General features: G+C 41.4%; 1 protein-coding gene across 7 annotated transcripts in view; it reads left to right on the forward strand.

The window, feature by feature from the left end:
* The first annotated feature begins 1,116 nt into the window (after nucleotides 1-1,116).
* Nucleotides 1,117-13,545, forward strand: part of slc4a4a (solute carrier family 4 member 4a) — a 61,529-nt gene continuing 49,100 nt past the window's right edge. For 2 of the 7 annotated variants that reach the window (XM_026186481.1, XM_026186484.1), the window contains exon 1: nucleotides 6,744-7,456. In XM_026186481.1, the coding sequence (XP_026042266.1) occupies nucleotides 7,249-7,456 (208 nt within the window). In that variant the 5' untranslated portion in view covers nucleotides 6,744-7,248. Of the gene's footprint in view, nucleotides 1,311-1,817; nucleotides 1,907-6,741; nucleotides 7,457-13,545 lie in introns of those variants that run through there. The other 5 variants (XM_026186482.1, XM_026186480.1, XM_026186479.1 and 2 more) reach the window with 5 other exon arrangements.

Below are 13,545 nucleotides of genomic sequence, written 5' to 3' on the forward strand. Positions count from 1 at the left end.
ACAAACAACTATTATTTTTATAACAGGGTAAGCTATAATTAATAATTTCATAGTGTGAGGAAGACTCAGGTAAAAAAGAACCTTCAGCAAAAATAACAAAAACCCTTTTTTTTCAGCCATGGCATGAAACTTACTTTCCATTTAGTCAAAGGAGCTTGCAAAGAAAAGCGTCTGGTGATGATAATGCTGATATTACAGCCAAGTAAGAAGGTCGACTCAGCCAATCTTGCAATATTTCTTCCAACAGATGGCGCTCTATAGCTGCAGAACTAAGCAGCTTCAGCAGGTGTCCTCTTTAGAAGCTGCAGCTATGCTGAACATTACCGGCATCTAATGAAAGCCAGGGCCGTGCAGAGATGTTTGAAGGGGCGGGGGGGTCAAAGCTAAAGTGATTTCATTATCCACAGTTAACAACCTTGCACTTAATCCATAATAAAGTAATGATAGAAATGTTATAAAATATTGCGTTTACAATTGTTTTTATACTTGAGTAATAACTTTAAAAAATCTATACACATAAAACACGCACAGACACATGCACATACAGTGACATTTTATAGTATATACTGTACGTACTATGGTCAAAAGTTTGCATGATGTTGCTGATCCAGAATCCTTCCCATAGGATTTATTCCTAGTGCTATAATAATAAAGTAATAAGGACAAAATAAATAAATAAATATAAAAGAATGCATTTATGAGGATCCAGTTTGTTTGACTATCCACTCTGTGCAAACCCTAAAAAAAACAAACAAACTTGGGGCACCCATCAGGAAAGGGGCAGGTGCTCTGCTACCCCCCTCTGCAAGTGCCTGATGAAAGCATCCACAGATTGTTATGTGAGCCAAAAGTATGTCCAATAGTAATAAGTTAAACGTGATTTCAGAAAGTACAGATTACCAGATTTTGAAGTATTTACTAATTTCGGAGTATCTAATTGAATGATTTAAATCCAATGTCGCTCTTTTTGTGCGTGATTTTAGTTCGGACAGACTTTACTGCGAATATCCGCGTGCGTTCCAACATCGTGCCCGCGCGGTCAAACCGCGCAATGGTTCAGCTGGAGCAAAAACAAAGCTGAGGGAAAAACAGGACGGTGCAGCGGAGGGGCAGTTTGACCTCCCACCGGAGGAGTGGCGTTGAAGGAAGGATGGTCCAGGAGATAGAGGCTGCACGCTGAGCGCAGCTGCTGTCACAATGCCACATTCAAACTTACTCTAAGAAGTGGGAGCAGTACCTCTTATCTGCATGCCAGCGAAGGAGGGACAATAAGAACCAAAGACACAAAGCCAAAGATCAATAACACAGAGGTAAGTCCGCAGCTCCAGTTTCACTTTAGACAGCGGAACGTGTTCCGGCCTCGTGTACATGCGTAAAAAGACGCCTTGGTACGAAATCAGCTTTGTTTTCTTTTCATTTTTCTGCAGGTGTCTTCAGGAGCCGGTAGACTTTTTCTTGCTTTTTGTGACTTTATATGCTCAACTTGGTAAATTATCACAATACTCAAGAGTGGGCTGCGCGTAAAATGCACAGCTGTTGTTTTGGTCAGGCCGTTTGCTCGTTCAACTTGATTTGATGGTGTTTTCTGGGAGCCAAAGGGTCTGCACACAAGTGCAAAGTTAATGAAGTCCGCTTGTTTGATCTTTCGGTGTGAATGTCAGCACCATATGTTGCATTTTTCCTGCGTTGTGATTTTAAGTCTAACCTTTGCTAAACTTTTACAGCGGCAGCAGCACATGTAGCACATTGTTGTGATTCCTGTGTGTAAGACTTGTCCGTGAAAGCAGGGAAATCACCTCTCTGTGTTACTTTGTCAGGTCAAACATCAGCAGCCGCTCGCTCCTCTGATCCGCTCTACTCAGCAGGGAGATTTATCGCACGCTGAAGAGATGAGTGGCACCAAGAAGTAAGTGATCCCGTCAGACGCTTTTTCACAGCATAGTTAAGACATTTTATATATTAAGATTGATTCGAACACACGTGTGTGAAAAAAAGCTGCTGATCCTTGTGAGCAATTACGATGTTTTGATTTAAAAAGTAAAAGCGTAAAAACAGGCGTTTAATTTGTTCTTTTAGTCTCTGCCTTTCAGATTCATTTAAAATAAGAAACCTGTCAGTCAATTTGAGCGTAGCTCCCATAATAAATATCACATGTCGAGGCAGGACAGTCGTCCATTAACAAAGGCCCAGCCCTTTAAGGTCAGTTTAGGTTTAAAGATGTGAAAGTGTAAGCTCTGACACACATGATTCTGTCACCTAACGTGCAATTGTTTGGATGGTGAAGCTACTTTAAACACACCGCCTATATTTCTCTGATAAATATTAATCACAGAATATATTGGATATATTGATCTATCTTTGTATTTTAAAAACATTTGGAAGGTTTTTGAAATAACTGTAGAAACCCAGATCTTGGTGCGGCTTTATGATGGGGTTTTTCAAGGTTGCAATTAGAAACCCAATAAAGAACACAAAGAAGAAAGAAGAACACAGAGACGATAAAAGCAAAGCTTATTACAGTTAATCAATCTGATCAAAAATGAATCACAAAAAGTGTCTGAATATCTTTTGTTTGTTCCATCACAAAGATTGGAGCCATAATTTCAACATCCATCAGCACCTGCGTTTATTTAGACACCACACTTGAATCTTCAGGTGTGATAGCTGCCAAAAAACTATCCTTTTACTGCACAACCACCCTTTTGGCTTTCAGAGTGATGACTTTTACTTCGCCCTAGTTGTTGTTAGTTGTTGTTAGGTGTTGTAGGGAGATTTTCCTTTACAAATCTGACCAGAGGTCAGAGATACTCGATACATGACCTGCATGCATTTTTTCATTTCTCACGTGAGCAGATGCCGTCAGCCACAACACAACGTGGATGCCTTTAGGCTGTTTGATGTTTCCATGGTTTGGAGACACAGACAGAGAGTGCACGCTACATGCAGGTTGTAGTGAAGACAGAGAGACTGATAAGTTATCTGTGAAGGGACAGATTGCACCAATGTAAGTGCAAAGTTACAGCCCTCTAGGTTCTGATTGCTTGTACAGTTTTAATAGGGTTGTTTCAAGGTTTAGTTACTAATCTTTAACATATGCAAAGTGTCAATTATTGATTAATGAAACTTGCATAAGGGTTCATGTGATTTGCATTTTAGGTGCATTTATTCTCCATTTGTTCTAACTGGAGAGCTAGCATAGCATTATTTTAGCAGAACTTCCATTAAAAGCAAAGGTAATGGAAAGCTTTCTATGTTAGCAGCAGACTCGGAGCAGATCAGGTTCAAGGTCAAGTCCTGAACTTTTGTTGTATGAAAGAAGGAACATCTGTTGAAGTGCTGCCCAATAAAAGTTATGTAAAGGTGGACGAAGTGTATCGTCTTCTGCACTTTTTGGTAATATTGTTTTTCCCCCTTTTGGTCTCATAAGCCGCCACACATTCTTTTTACAAAGATGATTTCTTACTATAAACTTGACTGGAATCAGACTCTGCCTGTCACTTTTGGTTTAAATGAGTTCATTATGAACTATAAGTCACTCACTTGTTAAATACAATAAGACTCGTGTTTCTAAATAGCAAAGCATATGACAGAAGATGCAAAGAATGTACCTTTATGAACTCATGAGATCACATGACATGAGACTGGTCTTTAAGTCAACTTGGAAAAGTCTGAAAAGTTAAGACTGTACAGAAAAAAAACAACACATCCTTTCAGCAGAGGAATCAGTGAATGTTTGGATTGCTTGTTTTTCATTATGCACTTTAAATCTGTCAGATTATGTTTAACCCAGTACTAAAAGGTGAGGCTCAAAGGTTTTGGTTTCATATCATGCACACAAAATATGAAGCCAGATATCTATTAAACCTTTACCTCTTAAAACTCTAGAGTTAGGGTAGAAGCAGATACAAGACAGAGTTTTTAGTTTTTTATAACACGAGGTCGTTTCTTCTTCTCTTATGTTAAATTTAGTGCAGGCATGTGTGGGCGGTCAGCCGAGGCCGAATGGAGTTTTGCATGTTATGTCCTTGGTTGTTCCATAGGTGGCAATGAAGGAAGTGGGAACGGCAGCATTAGCAGGAAAACCAGTGAAGTGCAGAGATACAAAACCACAGCTTTAGCTGTGACTGAAACTTAGTGTTATTTTAAAGCTCTTAAGAAGTTGACTCAGGCACATCAAAACTCCAGTTTGTTCTTTAACCGGTAAAACCACAAACCAGGCTGCATGGGCATGGCAAAGGGCACCAATTAAGAAACAGTTTATGCTAAATTAAAGAAATATAGGAAGTTAAATCAACCAGTGTGCATGTGTAGTTAGTGCAGTCAGGAGCAAGCAAACGCTGAAGCAGTGTCTCAGGGAAGAGGGCACCACAGGAACTGAAGTCTGAGGGCTGCTGTGAGGCACAGGTGCACTGCGCCCAGGTGTGCTGGCGTATTGATTGAGAACAAATAACAACTTCTCTGCAATACCTGTGGCGAGACACACAGACAGGCAGAAAAGGATGGCGGGGCGAAGGAGCCCATCACACAGCCTTTATCTGAATATTAGGTAATATCACCAAATCCTGGATAAGAGACTCTGTAACTCAGATCATTTGGTGGATTGTTGCAAACACACACTTCTTCCTGCCCTGGCTTTATAACTTTGCCTAACAAGAGAAAAAGTAAACATGTTATTTTATATGCATGATAATTACACAGCACAACACATTAATGAGTCTCCTGACAGTTCTGTAGCTGACCTTTACCCTCTGAGCCCTCTCATCCCCAAACTGTCAAACCTTCTGTGACCTAAACCCCTCAAAATGTTGAAAACGTCCTTAAAGGTGCTGTTGTTATTTATCTGATATTGCCTAAATACACAGAATAACCAAATGTAGATCATTAATATATTTCCTGTCTTGGGGGCTTCAACGTCCGTTACCTGAGGCTCTGCTGATCATTTTTTAAGATTACTGTTACAGAAAAAGGTGCTTTCATTTCCAATAGCTCAAAATGACGTCTACAGAGCGCCTGTTTTATGTACGCCTGTTTACAACACCTTAAACGTTCGATCTGAAAGTATGCCCCGCTGAAACAATGCTGCTAACTTAAAGAAAATTAGCTTGTTAGTGTTTTCTCATCTTTTAGCGTGTTTGTTCTTTTGGTTGAGTAGAAATAGATTTCTCAAAGAACGCCTCATAATCTTTTCAAATGTCACTCTGACCTTTCGACAACGGAAGACAACATTTCGTTGATGTGCAGAAAAGGCAAGAAATCCTATTTGAAAAGCTGCAAGAAGAGATTTCAGACATTTTCTTTTTTCTTTATAATCAATTAATTAGTGGAAGAAACGGATGTTAAATGAATTCAATATTTTATTGCTTTGCAGGTAACAGTTAGGAGGCTTTTAAATTCTGCAGACAGATTGGAAAAAATTGGACTGTTTCTTTGCAAAACACATGAAACAGTCTGTGTCTGCATTAAAACCTCTAAAACGACTGGTGTTGTTTTCACAGCAGCAGCAGATGTTTTGTTTGAACTTGAAGCTTTTTAAGGGCTTAAAAAGATTCAGAATCTGACTGAACTGATGAGGAAAGATTTGTGTTTAAGGAAAGCATTATGTCATGCTTTTATCATCTGTTTCCATCCTGTTTATCATGCAAAGGCACCAATTCCCAACAATCACAACAAGATGTGTCACACAGCCTGTCCAATGTTAGACAGAAAGCTCCCACAGAGACTTTCCCTTTTGAGCAGCACAAACAACGGCAAAGAAAAGGCCAGTTATAACAGGAAGTGGCCTCCACCTGAAGCAGGTTAAGGGCGGGGCATCCAGAAACTTTTTATTAATTGACAGAATATTTAATTTTTACATGATTTTTACAGTGAACTGACAGTTCTATAGTAGGCAGTGCACTTTCTGGTATTTAATTGTTATCCTACTTTTTTGCTTTGGTATTGGACGGGGAGTCACCATCAAGAAAAACTGTAAAACTTGAAAATACAGGTTTAAAATTCATGTCCTCCTTCATGTTTTCCTAAGCCGCTCAGTGGCCCCAGGTTGGAGTCTTTGGTGGGCCAATTCTGGCCCCTGCACCTGATGTTTGGCACAGGCTTTCTGTCACTTTTCAACTGAAAAAATCATTAAGTGAACCTTGAAGATCTTAGTGATGAAAAGCGAATTTTAATAGACTGTTAAAACGACCGAATTCTGCACCCCTACTTAATTTTATCAGTTCAAAAGTCTTCGATCGGTCGTGTTAACAGACAGAACGACATGCACACAAAAGAATTGTCCTGGAAAAAAAATACTCAGAAATCTTTTGATTAAAACAAACGACATCAAAGTTTTTACCAGGAAGAAAAGCACACTGTAGGACAAACGAGGGTGTGAGGACGCTTGTGAATTATGAGGAAGATCTGGAACTTATAACTGTGAATGTTTTTGTGTGTGTGTAAAAAAACCCCCCCCCAAAAAACAGAGATTTGAGCTTAAAGACAGCAAAGTTTTTATTTCTGCTGTTGCTCGTCTTGCATAACTGGCAGTACATACTGTAAAGATCAGTATAAAATCTAGAAGGCAAAACCTGTTGTTACCTTCAAGGCAAGTCAGCCTGTAGAGACATTTGAATCCTTTTTTATTGTCAATGTTTGTTGGGAAACAGTTCGGCCCATTTGAGGTAACGTTACGTTTGTGAGGTTCTTGGAGAGTGGCGGAGGCGCCGGTACGCCAGCCTCTTACGGGCTTGTGTGAGTGTGATGTCACTTAAGTAAAGCTGGTGTAATCCTGTAAGGGAGGATGAGTATACAGACATGTGATGGCCCACTTGTTTCTTGGGTGGAGGGTGATGGAGGGGGGGCTGGCAGGCATTACCAAACAGATGGAGAGGCTTTGTAATGTGGGGGCGTGTAACTGATTAGACACAACATTTATTGACGCTCCCTTTGATGGTTTTTCACCTTGATTCTGTTTCTAATCAAAGTCAAGTGAAGCCAAAGTCACATCCGGATTTTACCGGGTTTAAGTCTCGGTCAGTCGGACATTTTTTCGCGCATGTCCAGCGCGGACACTCTGGACATCGTACTCAATTAGAGGACTTCCTGTCCTCCCCTCACCCCCCTCTTCTAGATTAAATCCATTACACCACACTTACCGACTGCACACTTTGTCCTCCGGAAGGACGACGCGTGTTCTCTAAGTTAGGATAGTTTGCTTGCTGAAAATTACATCTCAAGGCGCTGTAACTCTGGAGCCTTTGATGGGTGGAGATGAGCGCCACCAGCAGCACCAGACTGAACCCCAGTCCGAACTTACTGCAAGTGAACGAGCCCAAGCGCTATGGCTCCACGCTGTCGCTGGAGGAAAAGTGTGAACAGTCTTTCTTCCTTTTTTACTACTACAGGATGGAGGATGAGGCGGTGCTGGACCGCGGGGCATCCTTACTCAAGCACCTTTGTGATGAAGAGGAAGTAGAAGGTAAGTTTTACCTGTTGCTCTTTAGTTCTTCTATGTAGCTGCCTAAAAAAAAGAGAAATAAAATAGATTTTTCCCAGTTTTTAAAACTTCTGAGAGGTTCCTCAGGTTCTGAAGTAAAAAACAATCCCAATTTGCCTAGAAACAATAGTTAACCAAGAAAACAGAATTTTATATATATATGTATATAATTCTTTTTAAGAAGTCCCAAAACACAGGGAGGTCGTTTAGCCTTTTCAAAACTGCCAGTTTCTACTTCCTGCATGTACAACCTGATGCTCAGCTATTCAGCGAGCTGGCAGGAGAAAGATGTGGACCACAGAGCGCGTGACGCTGTGTTTACCTCACTAATCCTGACCTACAGGACAGCGGACAGGAACAGGAAAACCTTTCAGCATTGCCGTCTTTAACATGCGCCAGTTAACAGCTTTAAAACTTTAGAATGAGCTGCATTCTGCTCTCTGCGCTCATTTAGGATTACAGGCAGCCAAGGCCTTTTGTTTTTGTTACATTTTAGATTGTGTCTGTAACAGACGAACTGAAACATTTTTTATACATGAAAGCTGATTTTAAATTCGAAATGAAGTAAATCTTAAATACTTTAAATCGAGGAACTTCAAAGTATGGCATGCGATCCACCTTGCTATTGTTTTGTGTTGCCCAGGGCCACTAATGAGACATTGGGGTATATTTACGTAATTTAAGTTCATGCCATGAACTAGCTGCACAAAGGAAGACCAATCTTCCCAACACTGACAAATACACCTGGAGTCAAGGAATGTAAGAGCCACCTAACCCGTGGTTAAAAAACTATAAACCTGTTCAATAATGAAAGCTGTCAACATTATAATAATAATAATAATAATAATAATAATAATAATGATGATGCAGGGCTCTAGAGTGCGACCAATTTGGTCGCAAATGAGACCAAATTTTTCAGTGGTGCGACTAAAAAAAATATTTGGTTGCACCAGTGCGACCAACTGTTCGGGTAACAAAAAACAAAAAAAAATCTCTGCAATTCTCCGTGTGGTCAACAACAGACACACATTATGCCCCTATAGTGGACTAAACCAATCAGAGATAGTCAGGGGCGGGACCTCTGTGATTGTCCGTGGTCCAGTTGAAAGTGCAGCGTGGATAGAGGGAGGTGAGTAGTTTGAATAAAGCGATATCGATTCATTAAATCCTGAATCGACTTTTAAATATAACTGTGTTTTGTCAGAAACGCCAGATTCTCAGATTAAAGCTCACAAAACTATTTCAACAACAACCAAACAGTAAATGAGAGCAGGTACACGGACTCCACACAAAGACGTAAACACAGACCCGACGCATCAGAATCAGCTTTGTCTTTCTCGGCTTTCTCACCCGACGGCCCGTAGACGGACACGCCATCGGAGCTCAGCGATTCTGATGCGTCGGGTCCGCTCTGTGTTTACGTCTTTTTGCAGGTTTTGTCTCTCTCCAACCAAAATTCACCGAGCCAGCAGCAAAAGAAGCAGCAAACTGCGCTTCACATGTGATCAATGTCGTCATGAATTCCCTCTGACTTTTGCTGCTTTGCTTCCACCACGATAAAAATCACACTTCATGCACAGCTCTCTCTCTCTCTCTCTCTCTGTACTTCAAGAACAGTTTCTCGTCTCAAATCTCTGTTTTCTGCATTATTCATTCTCTTATTACCCACCAGTCTACTGTTGTTTACAGCGCTGTCGGCCGCTTTTTATTTTATTTTATTTTTTTTCACTTAAATGACCTCGGACAAAAAAAGCCTCATTTCTGTTGTTCAATACTGAAGAAATTTAAACTTAAAATAAAATAGCTTTTATGCAAAATTACAGAATATTGCAGAATATTTTCTGCAATATTCAGAATATTTTTAGCCTGCTCTGACACGGTGCCATCAACCTCTGAATGCTGAAAAAACACCAGTGTATCCAGAAAACACATTATATGCTGCAATAAAGGCCCAAGTGTCCCCTCTCCCCACTGCCTGTCAGCAGCATGCAACAGCAAACAGGCCGTCAGAGGAGCCGAGATGATGATTATGTTTAACATTTTCTACAATATTGACAAAGCACTTTAAGCACAAGTTTGTTAGTTAATAATTTAGAAATGAATATTGTCTGTATGGACTGCAACTTCCTCCCAAAAAATGTGCACATGTAAAACTGCGGTGTTAAGCGATGCTAACAAGTTAGGCGCACCGGTGCGCCCATGGCAAAAAGTTAGTGTAGAGCCCTGTAATGATAATAATAATCTCATGAGTTTTATGTATATTATCAATACACACAGAAGACTTTTCACTTGAAGCTGGAATTGGGAGCAATGTTATTAAAGTGAAGTGAAATTAGGAGTGAAACAAAATAGTGAAAGAAAAATGAAAAACAGCTTCAGCAGTGATTAAATGAAGGAGTGACCGACGGCCTGTCATGGCATCGAAATACATCGAGCGATTGTCCAAACATTTATGGACCTGACTGCATGAACAAGTCATTTTTGAGATCCAAAAGGTCAGTTTCTACATATCCCACTTATTGGACTCTTTGGGGACAGAAGCTCCGCCCACCTGCTATTCAAACCTTCTGTCTGTGAGTGGCATCCAATGAGAAGAAACCTGGCTCATTAAGGTGAGGAGCTCAAACAACCAAGACCCAGAATAAACAACAGAATAATCTACTTTAAAGATGCGTATTTGTTACTGTGAAATCAGTGCTGGAGTTTACACGTCAGTCTCGGATCTGATGGCTACGTTTTGTTTTCCCCCTCTGTGCTGCTCTCTCAGAGGAGCCAAACGGACATACAGCCGGACATATAGTCTCTCCTGCTGCTGAGTCAGCAAAACCAAATCTGTATTCTTTCTGACAAAGAAGCCCAACAATCAACAACACGTTTAAAGGCTGGAGTATTAGTATGCTGTCAGTGCTGTGTGGTGTGCTGCCACTCCCCCCACCACTGGTCTGGCAATGTCCCAGCAGTGCTGTTACTGGGGAAACTGGCTGTAGCCTTGCCTCTCCTCAGAAATCTGGCGAGCTAAACAAACCTCCTGGCAAACACAAGATTTCATTCACTTTGTGCTCATGGGCGACCCCAAAAGAAGTTCTTCTTCCACCCTCCAAAAAAGAACAGGAAGTTGTTTCACAAAGCCGCTCTGGCTCCCTGCAAATCTTCCCTTCCAGCTCCTTGACTTGACTATTTTTTTATTCCTTCGCCTTCATCGCTGTCCTCTCATTCAGCCGCCTCCTTTCTTGTTCTGCTTCGGCCTATGCAAGCGTCTCGTTTTTATCGCTCGTCTCTCAGCTGTAATGGCTCTGTGTTCTTTATTAGCGCCGTCTGTCTCTTTTAGCTACTGTTCAGCCATCTGTGTCTCAGCTTTTCTGTCATGTTGAGTCACAGCAACAGGAAAATCTCCACATTAGTCTCCAAATCCACCATTGATCCAATTGTTTAATTACATAACTGTCATTTATTGACACTTTGAAGTTGCTCATCAAACACAGGTGTTTGAAATGTGTTTTAGTTTCCCTTGTACCTATTGCACTTGATGTATCCAGGTAGGCTGTGTTTCCACTACATTTTAATTTGACACTGAAGATGGAAGCTCACCTGAATTTAAAGCTTGTTTACGACTGCGTCAGGGTTCAAGCTATCTTCTCCTATGCCACCTGTGTTATGTTAAACTGAGCTACCTTGCTCTGCTACACAACTACCAGCATGCCGGCACAGAAATTCACCTAGAAGCAAGTCTTGCCACCCAGCATCATCCCTGCACCCCTGGGCAGTTATTTCATTTTAACAATTTTCAGTGGTCACCAGCCCAAAATACATGCACCGATTAAAAAGAGATTTAAAAAGTTTGATGACTTTGACTCCATCGCAGGGTTTCCCCCACAGCAGGTCTTATCCTGCTACGTTAGGCTGGAGAGACGCAGACTCGGGCAGCTAAGTGAGTTCCTGTTCAGATGCTGGCATCTCCTCTCCTTTCTTTTGTACATGTTCCATAAGAGAAACAAGCATAAAAACATAAATAAATAACAGATCAATAATTAAAAATAGATTTGAACCATTGTTAGCTCTGCCTCGGATTTGCACCCTGTCTAGAGTGTACCCCACCTCTCACCCTGTGGTACCTCTGCGAGGCTCCAGCCCCTGATACTGATAAAGAAGAGAATTGATGGATGGACATGAACTGTAAGGAGGCAGGGGAAGGGCTGATTTTGTGCACAAAGGATGCAAAAGCTGGAAAAAAAATCTCCAGAAGACTGGAAAGAAGTAACAGCTGTTTTTGCCCGTCTGAAACTAAGGAACAGATCAATAATGATCTGCTGCTACAGTAACTTAAACGTGTTAGTGGGAAGATTTCCCACGATGCACTGAATTCTTCTCTACTCCCTCTTTTCACTCCTGATGCATTTATGTGCCATTACTGCAGGGATGCCATTAACCTTTGTCTTCACTCTCCTGTAGTTTGTGTTGGTCCCTGTCTCTCTGTGTCCCTCTTGTCTCAGTTCTCTTTCCTCCGACCAGTCGTAGTCGATGGCTGTCCCTCCTTGAACATGATTCTCTTAAAAGTCTACTAATTTTAAAATGATGGTCTTCCTCCCCACTGCTGCTGTTCAAACAAGATAAACAAGATACAAAGAGGTATCAACCAAACCACCAGTTTAATAGTTACTTTAGTTTAGCAGTAATTAAATCTAACAACTAACTAAATGCATAACACAAGAATCCAAGGAAGTAAAAACTATATTTAAAGTAAATGACACCAGTCGTCCCTCCATCATATAGCAGGCTTTCTCATTTCTCAACCTGTACTTCCTGTATTTAATAGTTCTGCTTTCAAAGACCCCAAGCACCACGCACAAAACCTTAGGGTGGGCAAAACTTTAGGGTGTCACGAGAGTTTACATTTAGCTGAAGGCTCGTTTCTTAGAGTACAAGAATTCTGTTTGGATGTTTCCCCTCCTTGGCACAGGATCCCAGAGTTGTAGATTAATCTTGTGTTTGCATGTTATCATGTAAACATGGGAGTTGTGCCATCTTTGCTGAACCAAAAGCACAGAGGGCAGGAGGTCAGGTGTGGGTGATGGTGGCTCGGTCTCCAGTTTTGTCTTCCTCTGTCTCCGTTTTTATTTCTGTCATGCTTTTTATTCACCACCTCCCACACTGACTTCAGATATGTGGTCTGATTAAGCACATCAAGTTTTTGAGATACCCAGCATTGACGTTTTTAAATATTAATATAACAACACTCCGTGTGGAATTTTAACCAACCATCCATTCTCTTCCACTTATGCTTGTCAGGGTCACGAGGCTGCTGGAGCCTATCCCAGCTGCATTAGGGCGAGAGCCAGGTTCACCCTTGACAGGTTGCCAGTGTGCCGCAGGGCTCGCATAGAGACAGACAACCATTCGCATTCACATTCACACCTGTGGGTAATTTAGTTACCAATTAACCTGTCCCCACCAACTGCATGTTTTGGACTGTGGGAGGAAGCCAGAGTTTAGTTCTGAGAACAAAACAGAAGACCAGAGATGTGTTGAAGCATATTTCTGTCATTTTAGATGAAAAAAAAAAAAAGAGTTTTAAACAAACCACATCCAGCCGACCCGACGGGCCAAGGAAAGAGCTCAAGCTCTCCTAAAAGTGACGGAGGTAAACGTTGGGGGGCAGCTGTAGATCAGCCCCTGGCTCAGTGTAATATTTGCTCTTCACTCTGTTTGGACGTCATCTGAAAAATGTAATAAATGATCACAGACAGAGGAGCACAACGCCCGACCACCTAAAATAGTCCCCTTGGTTTACAGAAGCCTTCACAGTTGTTGACTTTCTCCGTCCCTGCATCAGCTCGGTGTTGTGAACTGTTGGTGTCACTGAATTTAGATGAATCCCTAAAAATAAAACACAAGGCGTTGTGGTACGAGTGAATAATGAACACTGTTGTGCTTCTAAGAGGTCATTGTTTGTTGTGCTGAGGGGTTCAGCCACTTCCTGGTTGGGTCATGTGCAGTGCTTGGCTCAGCTTCGCCCGACCTGCTCCAAAGGAGACATTTGACACCGATCGCACAGAGCTTTTTGTTCCTGGAGC

Source organism: Astatotilapia calliptera, chromosome 12, assembly GCF_900246225.1.
Source record: "Astatotilapia calliptera chromosome 12, fAstCal1.2, whole genome shotgun sequence".
In the NCBI taxonomy this organism is placed as follows: Eukaryota; Metazoa; Chordata; class Actinopteri; order Cichliformes; family Cichlidae; genus Astatotilapia; species Astatotilapia calliptera.